This window comes from Cheilinus undulatus, linkage group 19, assembly GCF_018320785.1.
Source record: "Cheilinus undulatus linkage group 19, ASM1832078v1, whole genome shotgun sequence".
NCBI lineage: Eukaryota > Metazoa > Chordata > Actinopteri > Labriformes > Labridae > Cheilinus > Cheilinus undulatus.
Window position 1 is genome coordinate 29,118,539 of NC_054883.1, and position 27,162 is coordinate 29,145,700.

The window sequence follows — 27,162 nt, forward strand, 5'->3', positions numbered from 1 at the left end:
AAAGGCTGCTGCATATTTTTTACCTCCTCTCTTTCCATGGTTTCTTTTGTTTTATGAATCAAAATGCTTGCCCCATGAATAGAGCCATATCCATTCTGCTTAAGCTGACACTATGACATGATTTCCCTCGAGTTCCTCTAATCAGTGTCAAAACATAACATGGTACGCCTGTATTGTTTCCTAACAAGCTCTGCCATAGTGAATCTGTGTTTGTAGGACTGAAATAACATGAAAGAGGACTAATAAAATAGACTTCAATACTCCAGAGCCAGCCCTATATCTTATTACCAGTGGAATCGCGGGTGTACTCTCAACAATGTCAACAATCACAAGCAATTAGGAGCTCAGAGGCTGAGAGAGAAAGACGGAGACGTTTAGTGCTGAACAAACAGTTAACATCTCATTTTGACAGAGAAAGTGGGAAGAAAGATTGAGAAAATACTGGAGAGTGATGTCCGCTTTCAGTGATTTCAAGAATGAGCAGGACTAACACTGAAGGAAATCCAGAGTAAATAAAGTCTGCCTTCCTCTTTGAGAAAATAAATGGTGGGAAGCATGCTGTTATGTCTAACCCAAACTCATTCAGACAATAGCAACAGCTGAAGCATCCTGCCACATCAGACCTCTGCTCCAAACCAATTGATTTGACAAAATGACACCGATAATTCTCCAGAAAATTGGTTGCCAAATATTTTAACTCCCAAGGTCTGACATCTGACCCGTGATTTAGAAAATAGTTGTGCCTGGTGTTACAATTAGTCTTCATTTCTCCAGAACCAGGTCAGGAAAGTCATAGGGCAAAAAGTGCCTGTCTAAAGCTATTACACTGCAAAAATATTCAAATGTAGGACGCCCTGCTTGAGCTTGGCTCTCTAATTCGTCAATAAAGAAAGGATATATGACCTTAAATTAAGCATCAAACACTGCATTATATCATGCTCAACATACAGTAAGGACAGCAGTAGAATGAAAAGCTAGAAATACCAATTTGAAGAGCTTTATGTTGATTGCATGAAGCATCCTGTCTGAAGCATATGGTGCAAAGTGGACTGGGGCATGTCCTCTCCATAACAGACTAGCTCAAACAGGAAGTTGGGTCACAGAACACACACATCATCTGGTCAATTTCAAAATAAAATGCTATGTGCAAACTGCCAATCCTTAAGCTTGCCCTCAAATCAACATACATCAAACCATGAGGCAAATTAAGACCAAATCAAGCTCACACAAGCAAAGAAGCAGACCCACTTGACAATGATGCAAGTTGTCGTTTCAGCAAAAAAAAAATGGTAATGATTGAATGCTGAAATTGAAGGTAACAAGGTGCACAATGTGGGTGCAAAGCCAGGTTGGAGCTGAGGCTGCAGGCTGCTTAATTAAACCTGGGTGAGTTTTTGGTGTAACGTATCAAATCGATCAGTTTCAGCTCATTTGCTTTAAAAGCCAAATGTACCTGCAGGCTGGCACGTTGCTATTCACACTGCAGATTTCAGTCTTGACTATTAGACAAACCAAACTCAAGCTGGCTCATATAACTTTTTTTTATTATGCTACAAAACACACCCAACACTCACAGGGCACTGTATGGAATATGTTGATGGAGATTTAAAATTACTGTATGCTTCACATAAACATTCCCACAACATCAGAATTGACAAAAAAGAGGGCGTGATCATTTCTATATTACACAAAGCATAACTACAATATTTATTATAATGTTGACACATGCCAACAGAATGAGATCTGTGTTAACTAATGTTCTGTGAGCTTAACATCAAATGAAGGTAGGCTGTAAACATTTATTTACATGCTCTACTGAAATTGCAAGCCATTTCCTTTCATAATTAACACTGGACAGTCTATTAATATCAGTGGGCTATTTGTCTACCATACATTTATCATAAATCCAACTCTGTTGTACGAGAGCGTTTGAGAGTGTGCACCTTTGCATGGCTTCTGTATTAGACAGACTGCATGTTGAAGCGGCATGCATGGAGGAAACCTTGGAAGCAAACAGAAGCAGAAATCAAAGCTTTTCACTTTTCTTTCTTAAAATTTTTTGAATTAGGTGCACTATTATGTGACCCATTTGAAGCAGGAGTGATGTTATATGAACTCACTGATGTTTAGAAGAGTGTGACACTGCACACTTAACACACTTTAAGGTGCAGTCATATTCACATCCTCCAAAATGTGCTAGCTTTGCTCCTGACCATGCCTTGAGACAAACACACTCATGGGTGCAGATGTGTAGGTTAAGTTGCAATTTAAACAATGTCTGCTTTGTATGTAAAAATATAAAGTGCATCAGGTAGAAAACAGGAAAGACACTTGTGCTGCAAACTAAGGAGCTTTGTGCTTGGTGTACAAAGGGGCCTAAAATATGTGTGTGGAAAGAAGAAATAAAGTGTTTCTTTACTTAAATTCCAGGCACAGCAGGAAAGGCTGTGAGTTCAAGTCTGACTGAATTAACAGAGGAATTAACTTGATTACATTTTTCCAATTATAAGAAGTAAATCCCCATTGTTGGTTCAGATCAATCATGGAAGAATAGAATGGCTTAAAAAAGCCTCACACTTAATTTAAAATTTAATATAAAAATACCTTTAATCAAGTCTAATGAAAATTAAAATGAACAGTGTGACTCTGTCTTCAATTTCTGCCTCCCTGCCTACTTTAACTCTCAGTCCTGAACTGCCACTTGTCATCGAATATTTCTCTTGTACATTTCTTGTCTTCCTTCCTGCCATCAGTGTGTCATGTTTCCAAGACAGGAAAGGCACAGATAGAAAGGGCTGATTAGAAATTAGTCCCAGGCCAAGGTTGGACCTGGAAATTAGAAATTAGTCGACGAAATCTGGCAGAACTTGAGACTGAAGCCATAAGTATTATCAGGACAAGTCAGACAGTTTGGCAGTCGTACAACGCTGATGGTCCAAATGAAATAATGTCAGACAGATGAGGGAAAACATGAGACCACTGAGACTTGAGTTTGTGCCAGGCATCACACTGTGTTCATCAATTACTATTTATGTCACAAATAAGATAGTTATTTTAGTAAACCCCAGGATGCAGGAATGTACGCCTCTGATTACAGCCTGCAGATATTTATAACAAAAAAGGGGAAAAGTCCTGGGAGTGTTAGCAGGGAACAAGTGTATTCATGCTCAGTGCTGTGTTTACTTAGTTTTCTAGGAAAATACAGTATGCAATATGTTGCCAAATGCTTTGCTCATGGTAGATTAATGTCAGGTCTTAATATATTAAAGATTATGGCCTAAAGTGTGTTCTACTAGTTGCGTATGCCAATTTGTAAATGGCTTAGTCATCAGCTGATGAAATGTATGAGTTGTGTTGTTGATGACTGGAATGGAAGCACCATTACAACAACAAAAAGTGATAAGTGGCTGTAAGAGTATAAATCCCAGCTCAATCCCAATAAATGCCTTGCCCCTTCTACATCATCCTGTCATATACACCCTAACATTTTGGGGCAGGGTGAAGTCTGCATGGCCCTTCAGAAGACTCTTTTCTAAAGGCAGATTTTAATGTAAAATCTCCCTGAATGCATTGCAAATCATTGGCAAGTTTTGAACTTGAAATCAGGGGGTAGCATATGCCTGTTTCGGCACTTTACCGCTTCAGCCTTGGCTCCGTAATGCTCTGGCATCCACAATGTCTAGTCCAGCCCACCGAGTCCTGGACACCCAGTGTACTATGAGCTGGAATAGGCCTGAGAAAGTCTTCCCTGCTCTACTAAGCCTGTCATCATTAGACACACAGTCTTGCCAATGATGCCCAAAAATATGCCAAATAGAAGTCCTAACAATGGACTCTGCGCCTGTGACCAATCAGCACCAGGCCTCACAAGAGTATAGTAAGACTAAGAGCAGTCAGTTAAAATTAAGTTTGCTATAACTTCAGCCCTCGAGGAAACTAGTAAGTGCTCCCTGACTATGGTCAGAGCACTGAAGCGAGAAAGGTTAACAAGTGAATAGGGATAACTTTTGTTATAAGTTGGTGCTATACAAATAAAAACCAATGGATAATCTGATCTAGTGAACATGTATATCATATATCGTATCATACAAATGTTCCAAAACACCTGTTTAAATGTTTTAAGTACTGGATAAATATGGAGCACTGATAGAATCCAGACAAACTTCACACATTATATCATTTATCCATGCCAGTGTGCACCACGCACAAAGAACATATTTCAGAAACACATGCATTCCACACATTTCACATGCAATCACTACTTTTTAAAAATGAGGCTATTTTAGGTATGCAATTCAAATTGCATTGAGTACACACAGACATGCTTCATTCTGCTCAGTTGTCTGACATGATATCTTTATATTCTGGTGATCTATTTTAAGCTGCAAGATTCCTGGTTTCTCTCTATTAACTTTCACTGCCAGCTCTGCCCTACATCAGCTCTGTGCTACTGCTTCCAGCCCTGTCACCACCCCAGAATCAACCTGTAGGCTCCAACAAGGTGGGATTAGGACAGTAGTTACAGCCCCAGGACCAAACCCCACCTTTATGATGACAAATCACGACACAGTTAAAAATAAAATTAAACCACTCAAATCAAATAATGAAGAATAATGCTGTTTGGATCGAACGAAGCGTCACTATAGGTCTTTTTTTGCCTTACAACTCACCCTGGTACCAACTGTCCTGAAAGAGAACCCATATTTCATGTATTTTGTGCCATATTTAAGTTAAGCTGTGCTAAACTGCCAGCATAGAATAAATAAACGAAACGTTTCACATCTGCTTCTTTTGACTTAAATGATGGATTGTAACCAGCATTAGCTACCGTTTCCCTATCACTATCACTACCTTAACAATAAGTGGGATGACTTTTACCCCAACTCTCTTATGTAGCACACCAAAAAAGCCTTTGTGATCCATTCATTTAGAGCCACAGGTTTAGGGCTTTATGTCATCATTCCACTCTAATGATGAGGCTGTAAGGTAAGTTTAATTTCTGGCAGTTCTGTTTATTGGTTGAAACGAGCCTCAGGAAAAAAAACAAAAAACAAACAAAAAAAAAAAAACCTTGTTCTGTTCATTCATAGTTGACAGGAAATGGAAAAAACAGCAAAAACGAGCTGTGTTCTTGTTTTTTTTTCCTTTTTTAAAAAGAACAACAAACAAACAAACAAAGAAAAGAACAGGACAACAATCTGTTTTCCTGTTTTTTTGTTTGTTTATCTGTTTGTTTGTTTCGGTCGCAAAAATGGAAAAACAAATACATTTTAAAAAGGGGTCGAATTTTTGTTTTTTTTTAATTCTGTTTTGTTTTTCTGTTTTTTTTTTTTTTTTTCTTGTTTTGTTTAATGACTTGAGGACTTGGAAACCACGTGGTCATATGGGAAACATGAAAATTTCAAAACAAAAGCCTCAGTGTCAAAAAAATAGCCATGCATTGTATTTCTTGTAAAAACACGTCTCTGGCAGTTTTTTTTTTCCTGTCAGTTTGTTTGTCACTCATACTATTTATTTGTTCATACACACAATAGTAAATAAACTTTTCCACCAAACAATACAATCATAAATTCAAAATTTGACTCCTGCTGTGTACATTAATAAATACCTCAAGCAGTCCAGCCTTCTTTTTTCATATTAATTCTTTTTCTCCATAAAATTACATTAATCCATTAGAACTTTCACCACTGACATTATTTGTCATACATGGTATAAAGAAAATTAGCCTATTATTGTAGTACGTTAAAACACAGGGGATGGCTATCTCAGCTAAAATTTTGACATGAGGGCTTTTATTTTGAAATGTTTACCTTTCCTATTGCATAACATGATTTCCTTTTTCTCAAGTATTTCATTTAAAAAAGGACAAAAAATAAATACATTTTTAAAAAATGGTCCCATTTTTGGACATTTGTTTTCCCATTTTTCCATTTTTGTGACTGAAATGAAAAAAAAAAAAGACTTAACCCCCACCCCCCATTTTCTGTCAAATACGGGCGGAAATAACTGAATAACAAGATGAGGCTAGTTCAAACAGGAAATGGAACTGCCAGAAAATACACTGACCCTGTAAGCCATGTTGCCCATTACAAAGAATATTCTGCTGCTGCAGCGGTAAATATTTAAAACCAATAAAGATGTAAGTGTCCGACTGAAAAGAAAATAAAGTAGTTACTCTATCACGGGAACACTGACTGATTTTAATCAGTGATGCATAATAATTGTGCTGTCTTATGATGGCGATTCCTAATGTTCAGATTTGGTGAAGGGAGGTCATGTCACTAGTTGACAGCTAAAACAAGATTCTGAATCCATGAAGAAATCTATGAAAGAGTCTGTGGGTGCGGAGGTAATCTGAGTGTCCAGCGGTGCATCAGAGAGAATCACTCTGAGAGCTCAGGTGTTTTGAAGGATGTTTTCTGGCTCTGTGCAGCTCAGTGTCACTCTGCTGGAGCGCGGCTCCTATCAAACACTCACCCAGGACTGGTCTAAGCCGTAGGTGTGTCGATGGTCCTCGAGGTCCTCCTCCTGCCTGGCCTGCTGGAACTCCTGCCTCAGCCGTTGTATCCGGTCGTGATTACTCGGAGCCATCTGACTGCTGGAAAGAAAGAGAGTAGGTGAGATAGAAGCACTAGATAGCACACTTTATGGTCCTTTGGTGATAATTCTTCAGCAAGCCCACACTTGGAAAACACACCTGCCACATAACTCTACTTGGCATGTTGTTCCTGGTGCTTTTTCATATTTGAATAATTCACTTGACCACTATAACACCCCTCTAAATTGTGGTGAGGATCCCTTGATCTGACAGTCTAGATAGCTCTTTGCATACCTGACTGACATGTCTTTGTGCTTTTTTCTTCTCACCCTCCCTCCCTCTAGTCTTTGCTCCTGTACATCTCCATAAGTGAAAGTGTCCCTCGTGCACCGTTGTGAGTGAAGCATGTCCCTTTTAGACTGCCGGAGAATGTTGGCCTTTTATGGTACACAGTCATTAAACACTGTGGAAAACCCTCATTTACATCCCCTTCATTAGGGGGCTTTGAGGGGCCTGTCAATAGGAATCAATAGCCTTCCCTCAGCTTAATCAGGCTCTCCTTTTATCACCAGCTACAGAGGCAGAACATGACAAAATGCATAATTATGATGAGACAACCGGCTGGATAATAGGCCTGCATTTATGCATACCACAGGGATGAAAGTGACCAAAGGTTAGGAATTTGTGCTGGGAGGGGATAGGAGCTCTGGGATGTTGGGAGTGAGATTGATAGGGTGAGGGAAGGAAAAGGAGATAAAGTTAGGAGTGCTGTTGGAGGGGATTTTTCTGAGTGAAAAAAGGTTAATAGAAAGCATGTGAGAGAAGGGAAGAGAATAAAGAAAGCTAGGCCCTGTCACCCTATCATTGTGCGCATCCTCCTGAGTAGCACTTACAGGTGGCACGACAGCAGTGGAAGTGATTGCTTATTTGGGCCCGGAGGATTCTGGGCGCAATTATGTCGATAATTGCAGATTAGAATGAGCACATCCTTTGGATGATAATGGGCACTAGGACATGCTGCCAATCAAGCGTCATTAAAAAGCACAATAAATAGGAGCTCATAAAGGATGAGCGGGTGTGGATGCATGCCCCTGAGTAGCACTTGGCAAGACACGGTCATTTTGTTATTCGCACCGCCTGATCAAAATCAATTGTATTAGTTATACTCCATTTGATCCCTATAGCTTTATATGTGAGTGGGAGAGCAGTGGTGTACATTAGGCGTTTTATGTGGATGTGGGCAATTAAGTGGCTCGTTGGGGTGTGAGTAAGCTTATGCTTTTAGGGTGTGGGTTGATGATGAAGTCTCTTTTGCTGTTCATTACAAAATCAATGTTGCTGCTATATTTGCATCATACTGCAGCAACAGCCAGTGGGATGTTAAAGAATCAAATTAGTTAATTGTAGCCTACTGTAAACAACACAATTATGTGTACAAATCATGGGGATACTTAAAAGGCTCGTAAAAGTACAGGGTTCCCAGATATTATGCAAGACTACGACTATGTAGACAAGGTCCTCTGTAAATGCCAGACAGCACCACACCCAGAAGCTTCTATATTTCCCTTTGACACATTTTAGGATAGTTTGACCTCATTTTTAACAACATAAGCACACAGCGTCAACATGCACCTAAAAAAAGGGACAAAAAGATTTAACCAGAGAAGCTTTACTTTTACTTGAGTGCAATACTCTTGTACTTTGTACTTTTTCCACCATTGTTGACTAGACATCACATCCCATAACAGCTGTTGTATTTTACTTTATCACTGAGGTGTGACTTTACCTTAAAAAAAACCTGGTTGGACATCTTATTCTGATGTTGCTACCAGTGAGGGAAATTCATATCATATGGTACAACTCCTCTGTAGCTACTAAGGCTAGGCAATAAATCTAAATTTAGATTAAAATAGCAACATGCCCCGCTGTAATTTTCAAATTGCAGAAGCTGCAAAATTTCTTTGACCAGAAATGTGTGTAAAACAAAGTTTCATACATTTCAGTTGCTGCAGATGTTATCCTCTACATGCCAGGCAAACACTGTAGCATCAGATCTTTCTAGGATTTCGTATGTTCTCTTATTAATAATGAGAATGACATAAAAATGCTCACGCCCTTCAATACAATCCACACTGAATCTGCAATATGAGATGATATAATTGCATTTAGATATTTGTCTCATATTTGTTGAGCCCTAGTTGTCATTTTGATTGCTACAAGGCAAAGGCAAGGTAAATTTACTACTGTGATCAAAGTGGATAAATAAGTCATACTGATTCATTATCCTGACATATAGGCCCGGTCTACAGGAAGGAACAAATTATGCTTTATCCATCTAATAAATGTTGGTTATAATATTGAATGATTTATTGCATATTATTATGGAAAAATACATAAGATAAGGAGGCTAATGAAACAACTGCATGCCACATTGCCAGTGCAAAATTGGAAAAAAAAATCCCATCTAGATTATTCTGTCTGTACTTTAACCTTTAAATATTTCTTACTTTTACTTGAGTAGATTTAAAGACTAGTACTTTTAATTAAACCAATTTTAACCAGAGTGAGTGCACTTTTTCCACCACTCCCCCAGACCAATTATTTCAAAAAACTTATATACCATTGGGATATACTAGTACAATTAACCAGTAAGACTCCAAATCTTTACATATAAGCACAAAGTATTTGATTTTTCTGATTTTCAGTAAAAATGTGCACAGAGATTGCCATGTACAGCTTGAAATATTCTACTGCGACTGAATTATTTTTGAAATATTCCCACTGGCTGATCTGGACATACATACGCAGTGCCAGCTGTCATCACCACAGAACTCAACAGTCACCAACCACTTTTTACCCTGACCTTTAACCTCGCTTGCAGCAGAACACAGCCAAAATTTGCACCAATCAGAGATGTTGCTATGACGCTAGAGTGTTGTGGAGACGTAGTGCTATTGCCTGTGGTCTCAGAAAATGTGTTTCTTTCTTTTTAAAAAACAAACAGTCGATAATATACATGCTCATTTCCCTGTTTAAACCATCTTTTGTTGAAAATAAAAACAACTGTTAATTTTGCTTCTAGCAGCAGTATTTGACACATAAAGGCAAGCTCAGCCAATTAGAGATGTCACTGTGACACACTAGGATTGTGGGTATTGTAGTGCTGTTAACCATGATTGCAAATAAGCCATGTTGTCCCGAGAAATAAGTGGATGATATTTGAACTTCTGACTTCTACCTTGTCTTGTTGAAAAACAACAACAAATTTGCTTCTAGCAGTAGAATCAGATTGAACAAGGAAGTCTGTGCATAAAGGCAGTTTCAGCCAATCAGGGACATGGTAGGATTAAGCCTGATGTAGAACTATTGGCCAAATCGTGAATAAACAACGCTTTTCTTAAATAAGGGTGATTACATGTGAAATTGTGTAACCATGTATCAACATCTACCTTGAATTGTTATGACATCATGGATAATAACATCTAAAAGGCAGCATGGAATGAGTGATGTTGTGGCTGACAAGAGGCAGCAAGATGGAGGGTTTGGGTGCTTCTAATCCCCCCTCCCTCCAACCCGGTCCATGACGTTCTAGGCATTTATTTGAAATTCCAGGGTAGATGCATCGCAGCTGAAACTCGTGGGTTTAGTTACTCTGTAATGTATGCCTGCTACTTCAGTTGAAATACAGTACATGGCAGGGTCTGACAAGATAAGGTCAGATGGAAACAGACCATATCAAGATCTTGGAAGTCCAATGCATGCATTTATATGCATCTCTTTACTTTTTCAAAGCAAGGACCATGGCTGACTCAAAACAAACAGCATCGTAAATTTTTTTCTTTGACCCTCCAGGGAGGGTCATTGCTAGCATCAGCATCTCCAACATGCACCACTGGGCAAGAAAGCCCAGAGGGAGCAGCTGGAGAGACAGAAAAAGGGCCACAACCCAGGCTATAAACCATGCCGCTTGAGTCCATATACACTTTGTACACATTAGGACCTATTGCCCTTGTGTCACCCAAAGCATCAATCTAAGAAAGGAGGTTAGCCGGCGTATCACTAAATTTCTGCTCCAGTGTGTGGTGGATGAAGTGCTGGGCAACGGAATGGGAGAAGATCAACAAAGACAAGATCTCCAGCAAATTAAAGAACTACCAGCGAGGCACTTCAATATATATTTCAAAGCACTACACATGGAAATTGCACTGCGTAGAGGCCTAGAGAGGGGGTGAGATTTAACGAGGGGTGAATTTGTCATGGCAGTTCAAAGGAGGACTGTGCAATATCTAGATTATCTGCAGGGGCTTCTCTGCTTGGTCCTTTACCCAGCAGGGGGGGTACCGAGTTGATGGGATTCTTGGAAAGCCCTCTGTGGAATTTTTCAGCATTAATATATTCATATGGTAAGAAATAGGGAGCTGGGAAACTAGGCACTGAAGAAGAGCAGAAGCTGCCCACTATCAGTGTAGCAGCAGCAGCAGCTGGCTTGTTTCCATACATAAAGAAGATGGATTCAGCAGCCGTCCCCAAGAGCTCCCCAATGCTCGGCCACTTCGATGTGTAATTAGTCAGCATAAGTGTTACAGATGCATCAGGTGTCACTGCTTCTAAATCCCCATGTGAATACATCAACGTCTGCAAAACAAGAGCTATGAGGAATGATTGGAGAAAAACTGTTGGCAATTTACGTCAGTGCACCATCAGCAATTAGGATAAATGTGTCAACCCAGCCAGCAATGGACGGGTAAGAGTGAATATGAATGAGTGCTGTTCATCAGCTTGCTGTTAGCCATGTGTTTACGCATAAGGGAAAAAGGTCACAGGTTGTGTAAGTGTACTCAGGGGTGCGGGCAGGCTGTCTGCATCATGATCATATGAGCTTGCAGGCTTAGCAGCAGCGCTGCTTATTCTCCGAAAGACCACTTTTAAATGTGAGTCAATGGAAAATTGGGTTCTGTCCGTAAGGTAATTAAAAAACATGGGGGGGAGATAAAGTATCCATATGCCACAGCATTTTCACAGCCTGAATCTTCATTCTCTGCTGTATAATGAGATTTGCTCAAAATTCATCGGTGTGTTCAGAGTGAAATGTCAGCATTTGGCCTCTCAGGTCGGCAGTGTCACTCCCAAACACCCTCATAGAAACACAGACGTAGACAGAGACACAAAGAAGCCGACACACTCTCACAGTCTGCCTTTCCCTGTCTGTCTTCTCTTCACTTTACAGTCACTTGTACAGAGTAAAGTCATACTGCTGTTGTATTTATAGCTTAGCTGAAAGCTTAATGTGGCGGCCTGTTGGCAAAGGTGGACCTATGAATTCATTTGCATGCAGTCGGGTTGAACAACAAGCATTCAAGCCCATCTTGAAAAAAAAAAAAGAAAAAAAATCACCCCTCAGCTGATCTTTCTCTGTTTCCACCAATCCTCTCTCTCATTATGAAGGGATAACAAAGTCTTAGAGTAAAGGAATATACTGTAGCTGCATTCATTCCTCTACACTGCTTTCTAATTTTTCATCAGATCTGATTTTTTTCTTGTCCTTTTGTTTGTTTGTTAAAACACTTTTACAAAACCTGATAAACAAAGATTAAATTCAGTGTGAGTTGTGTCACTCAAAAGGCCTTAAAATCTAAATCTAACCTGATTGAAAATAAGTAAATAAAGCAGTCAGAAACATGTCCCTTTGGCCTGCAGTATAAATGAAATCAAAGTGTCTTGACTTGTAGTGCAGGGATCTCTGCTATTTTTCCACTTGACACAGTAGCCACATTTATGTCCAGTGCTCATGTTCTCAACTGTTAATGAACTTGCTCCCATTTGTTCTGAGGGGGTTTGTTTGTCTCAAAACTTATCAGATGTGGTGTGCTTTCATCTTGAGGGTACAGAAAATAAGTGTGTCCCTGATATTAAAGCCTTGGTTCTCAACTGGTAGGTCAGGACCAAAAACTGTTTTCAGTAGGTAGAAGATGTGTGCTAGGGAACAAAATATGTAGCAAAAAGTCTTTGATATGCTTTTACTTTGAAAGATATGTCTCCATCTCTTTGTTTCATCAAATTTTAAGTTGCATTTCAAGTCAAAACTGACCCATTTTTACATTTGAAACAGTTGGTTATAGTTGGAAACTTTGGGACATCTGGGTTGGGATTCATGGATAAAGAAGTGGTGGTGGGTCCTGACTCTAGACCAGTTGAGAACAAGGGATTTACAGTAGAGAACACAGTAGAAAGACAGTGCATCGACTTGTACTGAGATTGTTGCTGACAAACATGATGCACAACAGTGAACCTACTGCACAGTTTAAAATCAGTGCATTTGCATCAGCACTCACAATATAGTTTTTAGTAAAGAAACAGAAGGATAGGAGACCAACCCCAAGCTCTCCACCATGCACCCTCCTTTCAATGTGTGTTCTTTGCAATGCATGAATAAGCACATACAGTACTATTTAATAAAAGGTATGAATCACTAGTGTTGTACTCAAGACCATACTAACCAAGTCAAGACCGAAACTGAGACAAGACCAAGACCATAAAAATCAATTTAAAGAAACCACGACAAGGTTGAACAGTTAAAGAGCATTCTCTCTTTAATTTTAGTTTTCTTTTTAATAAATTTGGCAGCTAAAACAAGGTGTCTGCAACTCTTTGAAAGCACAACATGCAAAAATCTCAAATCTTAACAAATTTGTTCAACTAACTTCTTGTTTAAAATAAATCCTTGAAGCCACTGACAAGTCCAGAATTATTTTAAATATCTGAAAACGAGATGTTAATTTAGATTTTTTCAGGTGAATGAGGCCTACAGTAAATGTTCAGAGGTATTTCTGACTAGAAAAAGGATGGACTGATGTCTGAGTTTTTGCAGGTATAGCTATTTGTTGTTTTAGCAAGCACGTCTCCTTATTATCATATTAACGAAGTCGAAGAATAGTGCTGGTGTCCACCGGCCTTGATGGAAAATCCTGAGTCTGGCCAGTCTGAGACAAGACCAAGTAAAAATCATCTCAAGACCTAGACAAGACATTCAAAATGTGGTCTTGAGACTGGTTTCAAGACCAAGACCATTCTTGAGTGCTACAATACTAAGTCACGCTGGCAATATAGCCCACTGATGTTACTACAGACGGTCCACGCATAATAGAATACCACATGTACTCCATTAGTTAAGTACATAAATGTTCAAGCCTCCCTTTAAGATCTCAAACTCATGAAAAATGTCACAATATTTAAGCTAGAGCTTGATCTATTTAGCAATAAAGACAACATTCCACAGTGTAAATACTAATGTGAAAGCTAGCAGGCACATCTTGCTCTTAAAGGAACTGTGAACTGACATTTTGTTTGAGTGATTTAACTCGTGTTGAACCTATCTATAACAACACTACTTCAACCAACCTATTTGCTCTCTGCTCAGATTTGCACCCTGATAGTGCACCCCAAATCTCTTTGTGCCATGTGCTTTAGAAAATGAGCTTCATGCCAACAAAATGTTGCGATGAACTCATGCTTTATAACATATTACATCATACTTTGAACAAAAGCATACATCCTTGTCGATGCCACTGTTTTGCAGACACTGAAGAACCATTGATCTTCATGTGTTTGTGCTTATGCACATTTGGCCCCTACCCCACCTGTGTTTTTTAACCTGACCTGTTGACAGGGGTCATGAGCCCTCTAAAGCAGCAGTTGTGAGTATGTGGACACCCGTCTGTGTAATAGTCATCCTTTGATCCAGGAGGATTTGGCAGATGTCTCGCACACCACAAGGCTTAGGCTGAGGATGCAAACTATGGCAGAGTCCTCCTGTTTGCTTCTGCTGGTGGATCAAAGACGCGCTGAGTCTCGGCATGCCCTATAAACACTGCCACCGGCCAATAAAGGAGTAATCCAATCACTGAGAGTGTAACATGGGTCATATGAGCATACCTTAGGTCAGGGGGCCAGTCCAAGCCAATCAGAGTGAGAACAGGAGAGTGTGATAATCCTGGGGATAGCATTTCAGGAGAAGTTTGACAGGAGTTCTGAGAGTTGTCACAGACTTGCTCATTTCCAAGTAAAGAGGAAAAGGCTGAACTGTTGGGGCTTCGGTGTGACTTTAAAATCAGACACTCTGCTATATCTTATCTGATCACTGTTGATTGAAATTCTATCAGATTATCTGGTTTCTTGCTGCGGCCCCAGTATCTCCATGCAGCAGATGACAGGGCAGCTTCTTAAGTTTGGCCCCGTTGGCAATCTTGCATCAAGTCAAAGGCTTAGCTCATCTTTATTCTATCGCCCTGTGGACTTTCATTTATTTCAAAGACAGAAAGATGAGGCATTTTGGGGGAGATGGACAGCCTTTGGGACCTACCGCAATGATAGAAAAAGATTAGATCTGCATTACCGCTGGTCATTTTTGAAGGGGAGAGGGACGAGGATAAAACATTTTTTAGAGCCTTCAGAGGAAATCAGCATATATCGGCCCATCTGCCATGATTCTTGCAATCAAACGGTAGCATTTGAAGTATATTGCCCTTTCCTTGCATTCTTTTCCCTCTCCACTTTACTGTTTCCCATTTTCATAAAAAAAGCATCTTCCAGTTTTTTCTCCCCATGCCTCATCTCTCCTTTATTTCTTTATTTTTTACCCATATGTTTTATCTCTGAATGCCTCAGTCCTCCTCTGTGGATATGGGGATAGGTCATGAATTCCCTTCTGTCCCCCTCATCCTCTCTCACTAGTCGGGTAAGTGACAGCTGCAGGCTGGACAAAGGCTTGATAATACCCTGGATTTGTCAGGCTCTGACTTCACCCATGTCCTCCTGTGACTGATGCACTGACAGTGGCGCCTTGCCAGCCAAAAAACCCACTTCTCGATGGGGGCTGTTGCTGTTGTTGAGCTGGGAGTGAATTCATTTATATGTGTATCCATGGTTCCTTTCAGACTCCAAAGCAGCCCATATGGGGTCCTTGGGGGTCTTAAGAGGCCATCATCTGGGATGCCTGCCCAGACCACGGTGGTGGCGTGACTGGGGAGTGTGGAGCTCTGATTAGCAAGGGAAAGAAGCCTGCAGTGCTGCTCACTTCAACAGACTGTCCAGCATGGCTGGCCTCTGGTGTACCGTTCATCTCTTGCTTCCCTAGTGTGAGAAATGAAGAATCAGCTCTGCCCCAAAGGGACTCACAGAAGGCCCAACTAAGAAAACAATCTCTCAGAAAATGAAGAAAAGAAGCAGCTCCTCAGCGTTCTCTTTGTCCCCTTGGAGACCTAAACCCTTTAGTATATGAAAAGCCCTATTTGCCTCAGTACACATCCACCCTGTGCCCTCGTCTTTACCCCAATTTGCTTTATTGCCCCTAGGACACATGCTACAACCACTCTTCTGTACAAGTCATTTCATTTCAGACATTTCTTTCTCTCTTTCTTTCAATTTATTCTTCTCTTGAAGGGACTGTAAAAATAAAAGTGAGGAATCGGCCTTGCAGCTGTCTATATTTGAGAAAGACACAGTCGATGCCTCCTGCTCTGTCTTTTCACATGCAAGTTTTATGACTTGTTTCCCAAAGAGAGGGCACAGTAACTGATCAAAGGCCCTATTGTTTCAACATGTTGTCCCAAGTGAATATGTCACTCATTATATAAAGGGAACAGGTGTGACCTTTTTTTTCAAAAGGGAAACGAAAAAGCTTCTGGTTGTTTTAAAACTTCCAGTATATAGTCGGTGGTGCTACAGGTCAGTGAAAAGGCTCGAGGCAATGTTGTGGCAGAGCCAGCTGGATGGCCTGAACATTCGACCAAACTGAAGAGAAAAAGGAGGAACTTGGGTCAGGTGCAGTCTGGATATGTATCAATAATTCAAGTGATCCTGTGAAGTCAGTGCAGCTGCTTTGACGCAGAGTGAAGGACGGACAGGAGATTAGAAGTGACTGTCTATCTGAGTAAAAGCAAGTTGTAGAAACCAAAATTTTTTCCACTTTGAAATAATTTATCATAACTTAAGGTAAACTGTGGTACTTGTACAAGTCAAATTCTATTGGGTTGAACCTTTATGTGTATCCTAAAATAACACTCCAATAGCTTTTTATTCTTTTCTTATGCTTTTTATAAGACAGAACTAAAATCCAAACCAGAGGGATCTAATTTATAACAACAGCAGCAGTCCTTGTCATTAACCCCCCAAACATAATTAGTACAAAGCTTCTTTAAGAGAAGTTGGTGAGCACTTTTACAATAAGACACAACTTATGTGAGGCAGTGAAGACAAACATTAGTGACAAATATCGTGGCCAAACCTTGGGTGAAGCCATAACTTTGGATTGCCATTTGCTGGGGCTATGGCCTTTCATAATGAAAGCAAACAGTGGTAAGGCTTGTGCACAAGGTCAACTTATCACTGTGCTACACTGTGTTAAATATTCCGGTTTCATGTATCAGGTCTGGTCAGTTATGGGATCATATGCCTGTTTGACACTTTGCTGTGTCAACCTTGGTCCTGTACTACTCTGGCCTCCTGATGGCCATCCTCCAGGCCTATGTCAGGCCCCAACTCTCCCAGTATTCTGCCAGCTGACACCTCCAAGACACAAATGGTCAACCTCGGTGTCCACTGGGTCCTGGGCACTGTGTATGCACAGATCAGGACCAGGAAAGTGTGCCAGGTGTCATAAAAGTGCAGCTGCCATTCCAGCATCAGGCAGCTGACCCTTCTCATCCCCGATCTCCTGAGCATGTCTGCACTGGACACACGGTCTTGCCAACTATACCTAAAGATGCCCCAAGAGAAGTCGTCAAAAAGGAGTCCAGTCGGCACCTCTAGCCATCAGTCAATGTCCAAGCCTCACAGGAGTCAGACCAAAAGGACACTCTGCCTTGCTCAGCGAACCAATTGCCCCATGTGGGAGTCCAAGTCTGTGGTTAAGCTCAGCCTTGCAGTCAGCAGATCAATGGGTCATGCTGCCAAGGTAGCTGAACTGCTCCTTTACTTCCCTGCTCTCACCATTCACAGACAAAGATTGGATGGCAGCATCCAAGACATCCCCAAATACCTGGATCTTTGTTTTGGCGTAGGACATGTGCATTCCCAATGCTTCAGCCTCCTCACTCAGAAAGTTAAGAGCCCCCACAAGGACATCTACAGTCTCTGCAAGGATCATCAGTGAAGTCCAGATCAGTGATCTAGACACCGCAAACTGGCACTCAACAGTGTGCTGTCTCCTGCCCTGCCTTGCCCTGTTACCCACCCGTAGCATGTATGGGACGAATATTCATACCGAGATAGACTGTAAAACAGCCATGTAACAACCTCATGTAGCTGGAATGATCCTTGTTTCACAAGAGGGTGTTAAAATTTGTAGTCGAATGGGACTCTTTTGAAAGAACAGTCAAATGTTCAACAATTTTGTATCACAACTTTTTAAAGCATTGATTGGTTTTTGATTTACATCAATGGGTTCTCTAGCCTGGTATCTATAATGCCTCAGTTTGCAGCGTATTCTGCATGTTTTGCTACCCATGCATTTTTAGTCTACAGTTGAAAATGCTCCACTTGGAAAGCCGTTTAGAGGGCTAGATGACCACAACCCCTTAATTCCTACAAAGAAATCCACAGCATGCCCTGCACTGCAACAGTACATCTATTACAGCCAAGGCAAAGTGGTACAGCCAAATGTGGGAATAAGTCTTAGACCTAGTATGTTATGTTGAGCACGACCAAAAAAAAATTGATATGGATGATAGACACTTTGAAAACTTTCTTCACCTCAATCGCAGGCAACTTTTCTATAACTTGTTTTCTGGGAAGAAAGGAGTCAGGCAGCTTCTGACTGACAGCTGCGTGCTACATGAAGAAAGAGATGCACTTTGAAGTTAAGGCCCGTAATCCCAATCCATTGATTCAGAGGCACTCGCACTCTGAAAGCAAGGGAGAGAGAGTGAGACTGGGAGTGTGGTTGGGACTGCATAATGTATTCACACAGGCACAAACACACACTCACACTTGGTTGTAAGTTCAGAGCTGTGCCACTTCGTAATGAGACAAAGCTGCTCTGCATGCTAATGAGTTAAGCTAATCACAGGCCAAAAACTTGCAAGCAGACTTTTTTTGTTTTTTTTTTGCTGGATCATGACTCTACAATGTTAATCTTTCATTTTCAAAAGAGCAAATAAACCATATGAAAACACGCGTGGTAGCCAAAATCTCATAGCAGGGTGCATAATTCCCTTTAAATACACATTTTCATGTCATTTTTATACCTAATTGCAGCTGTTATGGCAGTTTAAGTCACAGAAGCATGTGATGTGTCAACATTCCCCTTCAGGGTAAGATGAGTGCAGAGAAAGTCTTAAATAAGGTGTGAAGGCTATAGGCTAAGGTATCCATCCAAACAGGTTAGCTCAGCTTTTATGAGCCTATCCGGCTTTACAGACAGCTTTTATGAGATATCAGTAGCTTGACACTAAGAGGCCAGAAAAGAAGAGGGTGCAGAGAGTATATGACTTTGGCTTCCAGTATAATCTTTTATGGACCCCGACACCAAATATTTGGTCTAAGTATAGGTTGGCGCCATGAAATATGAAATTGGTTGCTGTATTTTGTATTAGGTGACCTTAAATAAGCGCCCAGAGAGGGAGGTGTGCTTCAGCAATGAGTCACCTTTCCAGGTTTCTCTTTTAAGCAGCACTCCAAAACCCGGAGAGAAGCCCTGGCTAGACGATCATCAGCTCTTAAAAGTCGAGAGTATCTTGAGACGAGTGTATCCAGCCAAGTGTGGATGCCTCAAGTGCTTTGCATAAAACAGATGCCATGACTGAAGTTTGAAAACTTGCAAATTAAACTCATGAAACTGTGGTAAAATTAAGGGGAAGGAAAGTCAGACGAGGAGAAACCTGCAGCACTGGTTGTTTCAATCATTTTTGTAACTTTGGACTAACAAGACAAAGAGGGGAATCATTTGCTTTCCATGTTTCTCGGTGTTGGTGTTCTTCCATACTCAGAGTCCCAAAGAAACTGTCCTATAAACATCTCTGACCTGCCTGTCCAGGTCCAGCTGAGATCATCACACAGCTGGGTGACCCTGTAACCCCCCCGCCACTCCTACTTGACTGACTTTTTGACTTTGCATTCTGAAATCGTCTCATCTTTCAGCTGCTCTTGTGTGCTTGAATGCCCACAGGCAGCTTGTTAGGGAGGCACAAGTTTTTCGAGCACAGTGCCACACAGTCTCAGCACGGTAGTAAGAAAACAGACAGACGGCAATGGAGGAAGCCACTGCTGAAAGCTAGAGAATGTGGTTGAATACCATTCACATGACAGAGCTGGTGATGTCAGCCGCCATCAGAATCTATCTAGGGTGCCACAAAAAAACATCTCAGATTTCTTATGGCTAAATGTATGAGGGAAAGGGTCTATTTGAGAATGACAGCAGCATGGATAGGTGGATTTAAAGACATTAGACTATAGTGGCGCTTTACACGGGATAGATTTTACATATAAGACATCATTTATAACAACAACCTGACAACAATTTCTAAGTTTAAACTGACATAAATAATGACAATTAAAGCCTTATCAGAGTAAATGTCACATCAATTGGATGATTCTGATCAGTGTCCATGCACACATTTATTGTGACCATTCCCCCAATAAAGTTTACTGCAGCCAATCACTGATCTTCTATGAGTGAGATCGACAGCTACCAATCATCTTACACTGTTTTAATAAACTAGCTGGCTTAGTGGTTATCTATTGTATTTAGCTTTGTAGTGGATGGGGAAGCGGAAGAGTAAAGAGCACAAAAGTTCTTATTCAGCAACAAAATGTTTCTTTGTTCAACAGATCTGCACAAAATAACCTCCCAAGGACCAATGAAACTAGCGCTCTACAGTTTAAATAGTTGAATTACAAAGGGGGGATTATTCGTGACATGTGTTTTTCATGTACATCATTTAACACACGGTTTCCCAAACTTTTTTGCCCCCAAATTAACAGTACCAGAGACCAGGGACCCCACAATCCATCCTTTTGCACATAGCATCATAATTTCACATTTTAGGGAACATTTTTATATATTACTTTCATTTAAGCACATCTAATTATATGGTTTTATTTCAACTTTAGCAAATTTTAAGGATTATTTCTACAATAATGGAAAAAAAAATTACCACATCAAATAATTTAAATTTCTCTTTATTTATTTCGAAAGCATCCCACAACCACCCTTCAACCACTGAATTAGCACAGTTATAGACTGAAAAAAGGGCTATTTATCAATTTATATTCAATGCATTTTTACACTGCTTTGGCAGTAAATCTGTTCATGCTAATAAAGCAAACTGAAATTGAAAAAGTTGAACTGACTAAATCTGTTCAGTAGGATAAACATTCACAGTCTAATAAATAAAAGGCAATAAGTCCAAGTTTTAACTCTTTTAACTGATGCACTTATTCTATTTAGCTGAGAGAACTAACTTCACCTAAAAAATGTCTTGCAAGTTTCTCAACAAATCATCCTTTTCTTTTTTTTAAGCTACATTTTGTTCACGTCAGGCCAAAACCTCCTATCTCCAAAAAAAAACATCTGTATTTTTCACATCGTTGATTAATGAATTTTCATTGTTGGCTTTATGCTTGACAAGTTTCAATGGTTTAAAAATTGTAAAAAAAAACCTTCATAGATGTAAAGGGCGACCAGAGATAGGAGGTCTTGGCCTGACACCAATGATTTGAACACATCGCCAGACTTTACATTTGCTTAATAGTTATTGTACTGACTTCATCTTGAACGCATCATAACTTGACACTGAGAGGGGGTCTTAAGATGCCTTCCAAAATCAAAGAATAATTCTACATGTTTTCAAATTGAAAATTTCACCAATGTTGGTAAAGATCTAGGCATAAAATGAGTTCAAATTAAAAGAAAAACACAGTAATGTGGTGATTTTTTTTGCTGAAATCAAAGTAATGTTAAAAAAAAACCTTAAAATGTACATCTGCACATGATTGTTCCTACATACGCATGGCTGTGTTCAACTATTCTTCAACTACAGGAACAGTGGGAGTCCCTGATCTCTGGCATCATTATCATGGGGGGGTCACAGGCTAAAAATGTGAGAACCCCTGACTTGTATAATGACATTTAATGTGACATTCGCCTAAAAAAGTTAGACAACAGACTTGAATCTGCTGACTTCACATATTTTAACACAGAATCAATATCTTTTGACTAAAGGGATTCAAAACAAAACTTGGCAGGATTTAAACACAGCTGCTTCAAAGTGGACAACTGAACTGCAGCAACTTAACCAGGTGATTGAATCAGTGACTTCCAGCTTTATTTTTTATATTTTCAATGACTATTTTTCAGTTATCCACTAATCATGATTGGGCTCCAATCACTCAGGTTATTCCAAGACAGCTGTGTTTGTTTATATCAAAGGCAGAACGGGTGTCGTGCTCACCAATGAAAGATAAAAGATTATATTGGAGAAACAATGGAACAGGGCTTCTGATTAAACTGGATGTAAGTGATAACTTTTTTGGACGTGCACAGAAACACAAACTTGGGTGGCGCAGTGCTCTGTTGGCATCATAATATGTTCATACATGTATGTATATATATACCCTTTCAACGTAATCTCCCACTGCATTACCATGAAATAATAGTGCATTATTTTGAAAGAAAGAAAGAAAGAAAGTACGCCTCTGCTCTGCATTTACAAGCTCACCATCTGCTCCCTTTAAGCAGATTTTTGTATCGTTCTTTGATGAGTGAAATCAATCAGCAATGGCTGCCTGCAGGATGCAAACACATGAAAACAAAAACAGATAAGAATGCAATAGATGGATTAAAACACCACAACGGCCCTTTAATGCAAATATATGCAAAGAAATCTGCGTGTGAATGAGCAGATGAATCCTCTCCAGATGCAGAAATTCACATGCAGCTGACCCTCTCTAACTCGTTTGCTATTCCAGCACATTGCCAGAGTGACACATTCTCACTGGCTACCTATAATGAAAGGCTAATATTAGATTTCAGATGGATGCTTGGGCAATATATTACATATGCATTGAGAAAGCATCATTTGACATCTGGTGAACCGTTTCAGCAGTATTGACTGACTTAATAGGTTTATTTCTGCACTGCAGCATTTCCGGTCACATGCACACATTTTTAAACAGATATTCTTTCTTTTAATAGGGCGACTGAGGTCCAAAAGGTTTATACTGCTGAACTTAAACCTGTAAAGTATCTCATTTACTACAGCACGACATCACACTGTGCTGAATGCAGACCATCGCTCCCTTTCCAAATGTCAGTGCCTGATGCTCAGTGGGCGAGCCACGAGCCAATGGTAAATAATTCAATCCAGCCTTCCGCAGACCTCCTCCATGTCCTATACACAAGCAGCCACCAAGTTGTCTCTTCCAGGACCCCCTGTGCCGCTGCTACTTCCTCTATACATAATTAACAAGAGCAGCACAGCGGGACGCCCGTCAGTCAGAGCCCAGCCAGAGCCGGGGCCACTTTAAACAATAACAATATTTACAGTGGTGTAATAAAGCAGAATTAAAAAGATGGATTACAATGACTTTTGCCCCTGGAGCAGCTGGTTCCAGCTTTAAGTGGTGAGAAGAGGGTAAGAGGAGGAAGGCGGGGTGACTACTGCTTGGTGACACTTTTAGAAAAACGATGGAGGTAGAGAGGAAAATGAGAGGGAGGGGAATAGAAAGAGAGGAGGGACAATTCTGCTCCTCTCCCCTCCCCTCCATCCCCCAGTGTCCTGTACTGGCTGCTCTCCTGTCTCCTCCATTACTGGATTAAGTCTCAGAGCTCTCTACTGAGAGCCAGAAAGAGCAAAGAGGGGGGAGGTTAAGGATCATGACCTTTAGTAATGGCCTCACAGACAGATGAGCAAAAGAAAGAAAAAAAGATGAGTCGGCTGCATCTTTTCAATTTGGGCTATCAATGATGTGTAATAATCAATGTGAGGGTCAGGGGGTTGGCTGATGCTGACAGATGGAGGGACAAAAAAAGAGGAATGAAAGTCGGAAAATGAGAAAAAAAGAGGGAAAAAAAAGCCTAATCAGTGTTAAAATAACAATGCTTGGAATGATTTGTCTCCTTAACTTGAACAAAAGAGAGTAAATCGGTCATAAGCACCAACAAATGAAGAGCATGACAGATTGTTAAACTTGCTTGCGTAGATTTATAAATCAAAAAATAATAATTATGAAATTATTTGTTCATATATTTGGTAAATATTCTGGTTGTGGTTGGATTTAAGTAATTATAGAGAGAGAGCATCTTCGTCTGTTGTGGAGTTGGTAGGGGCTGGTGGCACAAGCTAAAATATGATCTTTCCTTATTGGCAATAACAACATGAGAATATGAACCTGCAACCAGGATGCGCAGGTAAGGTCACACCTTTATTACCCTTTACAGGGCACTCAATGAAATACTTAAAACTTCACATTTTGAAGTGAAAAATAGACAAGCGCTCTAGCAATTAGCCTTCCCCCTGACCTTATGGTGAACTCTGGCTAAAGCGCAGCTGCCTGGCTCTGCGCCAGAGCAGAGAGATAAAAGTTGAGGATTAAATTTACTGTTTTCTGGCACAAATCTTTCTGTTATGATATTTTTGATGACCTGTGGCTGATTTGGGAAATTTACCTCACAATGAGCAAAAACACAGCATGTAGCTGATTGTTGACTTTTAATGACGGCAGTGACATGGCAAACAAATTCTTAAAAAGCCCACACAGATATGGTTTGCCTTAAGATTTTGGCTCCATCTCAGCTGTGCCTTGGATGAAATAAGTTTTAAAACCACTGATCTACAGCATATATAAATCAGTGTTCATTTTGAGAGCTATTTTTAATGATTATTAATGATTATTAGGGATGTGTGTGGTAAAATGGTTAAATCCATTTATCAAATTAGCCTATAACTATTAAACTTAAGTGAAAAGAGGCCACACACCAAAGCACGATATTAACCTGCAAAGAGGAATGAAGGCTAGCAACGCTAGCTTTTACTGTTAGCCAATCTGCAGAGAGTATATCAGGCTCACATCACACCCGCTGACGCAATGACCCTGGGCCTTTCTAAGGATTTTGTCCTTGTTAGACCAGTCAGTTAAACAAACTTTAAATGAGCATTTAGCCGAATGGGGAAATAGACGCTCAGGAACATCTTTTCTCACTATTCAGGTAAAAAAAAATCTGATTATCCCAGATTAATTTCACAACGGACAATGACTTTCCTAACCTCCAAGGGCCCCCCCCATTTGGCTGGGCCCTAGAACGCTCTCCCCTTTATACCCCCTCATGGGCAGCCTTGCACTTGGCCAATAAAGCTGATTCTTATTCTAAAGAAAAATCTTTTGAGGTATGTTACTATCTACTTATTGGTCTTTTCTCCACCTTGAAATGCATCAAACATAATTTTTTCCACCTGTTCTTTGGTTTACCAGGTTGTCATATGTCTCTATCAGTAACATCACAGCAGAAGAATTCCTACTCCTGCTATCTTCCATCAACCACTAGGAGCCTTACATATGTTAATGCCCCTTCAACCCATGACCCTCGCATTGATGACATCATTATCAGCCCAGCCAGACATAATGTTGGCCTGTCACCACCATGATCTATGACCACAGCGGCTCTCTGCCTTAATGAAGCCGGAACGCTGCCTTAAACTGGTAAAACCGCGACCATCCTCAGCACGGCCGTCATTGGCTTAATGTGAGTGCGCATCCATCATCTCGCATCAAGCATCAATCAATCAAGGAACCTTGTGACAGCTGGGACCCCCTCACCCCCCTCAGTCCCACCACTTTGACCACCAAACGCACACATACATAAACACACGCATTAACTGAATGGCAGTGATTATGATCTCAATTATCATCATGACCACGGGCCACCACTTCCCCTGTGACCGTCATGCTAATCAGGAGTGCCGGCAGTCAATAATCAAAGCATGGAAAAGGCCATGAGGTGCAGTATTGGTCAAGTATAATTGCATCTTTTACTGTTAGTTTACATAAACAGGGTCTGACCTCATGAGAGAAGGTTTGGATGAGAGAAAAGAGCAACACTTAACAAGAAGTGCTTTGCATTCTCACACGAGAATGAGTTTTATACTAAAAAGATGAACTTGTGACATTGCAGCAATGCCAAAGATGATCTTAGAAGGTCTTTGTCCTCCTGAGAAATTTAGAGCACCATAACTGTCCGTGTTCAGCGCAATGGAAAGCTATGAGGTCAGTGGTGACAAGCTTTTAGTCTGCAAGATAGCAGCAGTGGCAGCGTTCCCAGTGCAGACACATTCAAAAACTCCCCAGACTCCCACCCTCCAATAGGAGAGAGAGCAGCTATAGTTAGCTCCAGCGGTCGTTTCTTTAAAGCAACACAAGTCCTGCCTGTTGTTTCTTCTCAGCAACAGATATTTAGACTAGTGAAACTTAAGATTCATGGGACAAACAGATCTGATATTGTTTTTCCAAGGCTTTCAACAGACAGGCCAATGCTGTGAAGCCAAACTGTCGGGATTTCCCAAAGACAAGTTGGATGTTTTGTCTTCTTTCTCCTTGTAGGTGACTATAGGAGGCCTCCCCAAAATATGAGCTGTTATCTCAAACCAGATCACAGTGTAATCCCTTCTAATCCTCTCACTCAACTGCTTCTGAGTCAGGAAAACAGAGCTGTGAGGAGGGGGAGGCAATGTGAGAAGGCGGCAGCAAAAAGACAGAAAATTAGAACAGAGCAGAGCATCTTCAATTACTCAGATCTATCTCGTCAACTTCCTCGCTGAGAGGAGACTGTCTTCGATTGCAGCTGCCTCTGGATGAAACTGCACCATCACAAGACAAGTGAAAATCACAGGGAAGTTTCTATTAAATTCCTCTTTGCATGTCTCTTATTTCATCTCTGAACACATTTCTTCAATTTAGCAAAGCTACAAGTTTTAGACCAAATCTTTATAAAGAGCCACATTTTCAGTGTGACACTGCAAAGCACTCAGCCAAGCTCTAATGAGATGATTATTCAGGCCTGGTTAGGTGGCTCACACTGGCGCCAGGGTTTTAGGGTGCTCTCTAGGTAAAGAGGAGCACAGAGGCAAAACACTGTCACCTTCAGGTAGCTCAAGGAAAAACGAAGAGGACACAAGTGATGGACCTCCCTCCAGAGCCCCAGACAAGCCACAGAGGATTAGCCCCCGGTGCTAATAAAAGAGACCACGCGGTCATGGGTTCACCCACAGATGGCGACTGTGGAGGCTGATGTGTGAATGAATGCACCAGTGATCCCAAACTAAATTAAGATGCTGTCACTGCATCTGCCTGCATACACACACAAGCATATGCACATATGTGAACACACGTACACAAAATGCTCATTATCCTTAACCCCCAGCTTGAGGTGGGGGCATGGGAACAAAAGCATTAAGCTGGAGTGAGCCCTTTAATTATGGGCAAACTCTCAATAGAGTGAAGAACAATAGAGGTCCTTGGTAATGCTCAACCTGCTGAGTTAACACATATCCTGCAGGTATACGACAAAACACACTCCCAGCGACACAACACACACTCATACACAAAGCCAATAGTCACGTCATGGAATTGAAGCA

General features: G+C 40.7%; 1 protein-coding gene across 1 annotated transcript in view; it reads right to left on the reverse strand.

The window, feature by feature from the left end:
- Positions 1 to 27,162, reverse strand: part of LOC121527569 (partitioning defective 3 homolog) — a 604,468-nt gene that overhangs the window by 30,225 nt on the left and 547,081 nt on the right. Inside the window, exon 22 of the mRNA XM_041814583.1 lies at positions 6,478 to 6,598. Coding sequence (XP_041670517.1) covers positions 6,478 to 6,598 — 121 coding nt within the window. The remainder of the gene's footprint in view (positions 1 to 6,477; positions 6,599 to 27,162) is intronic.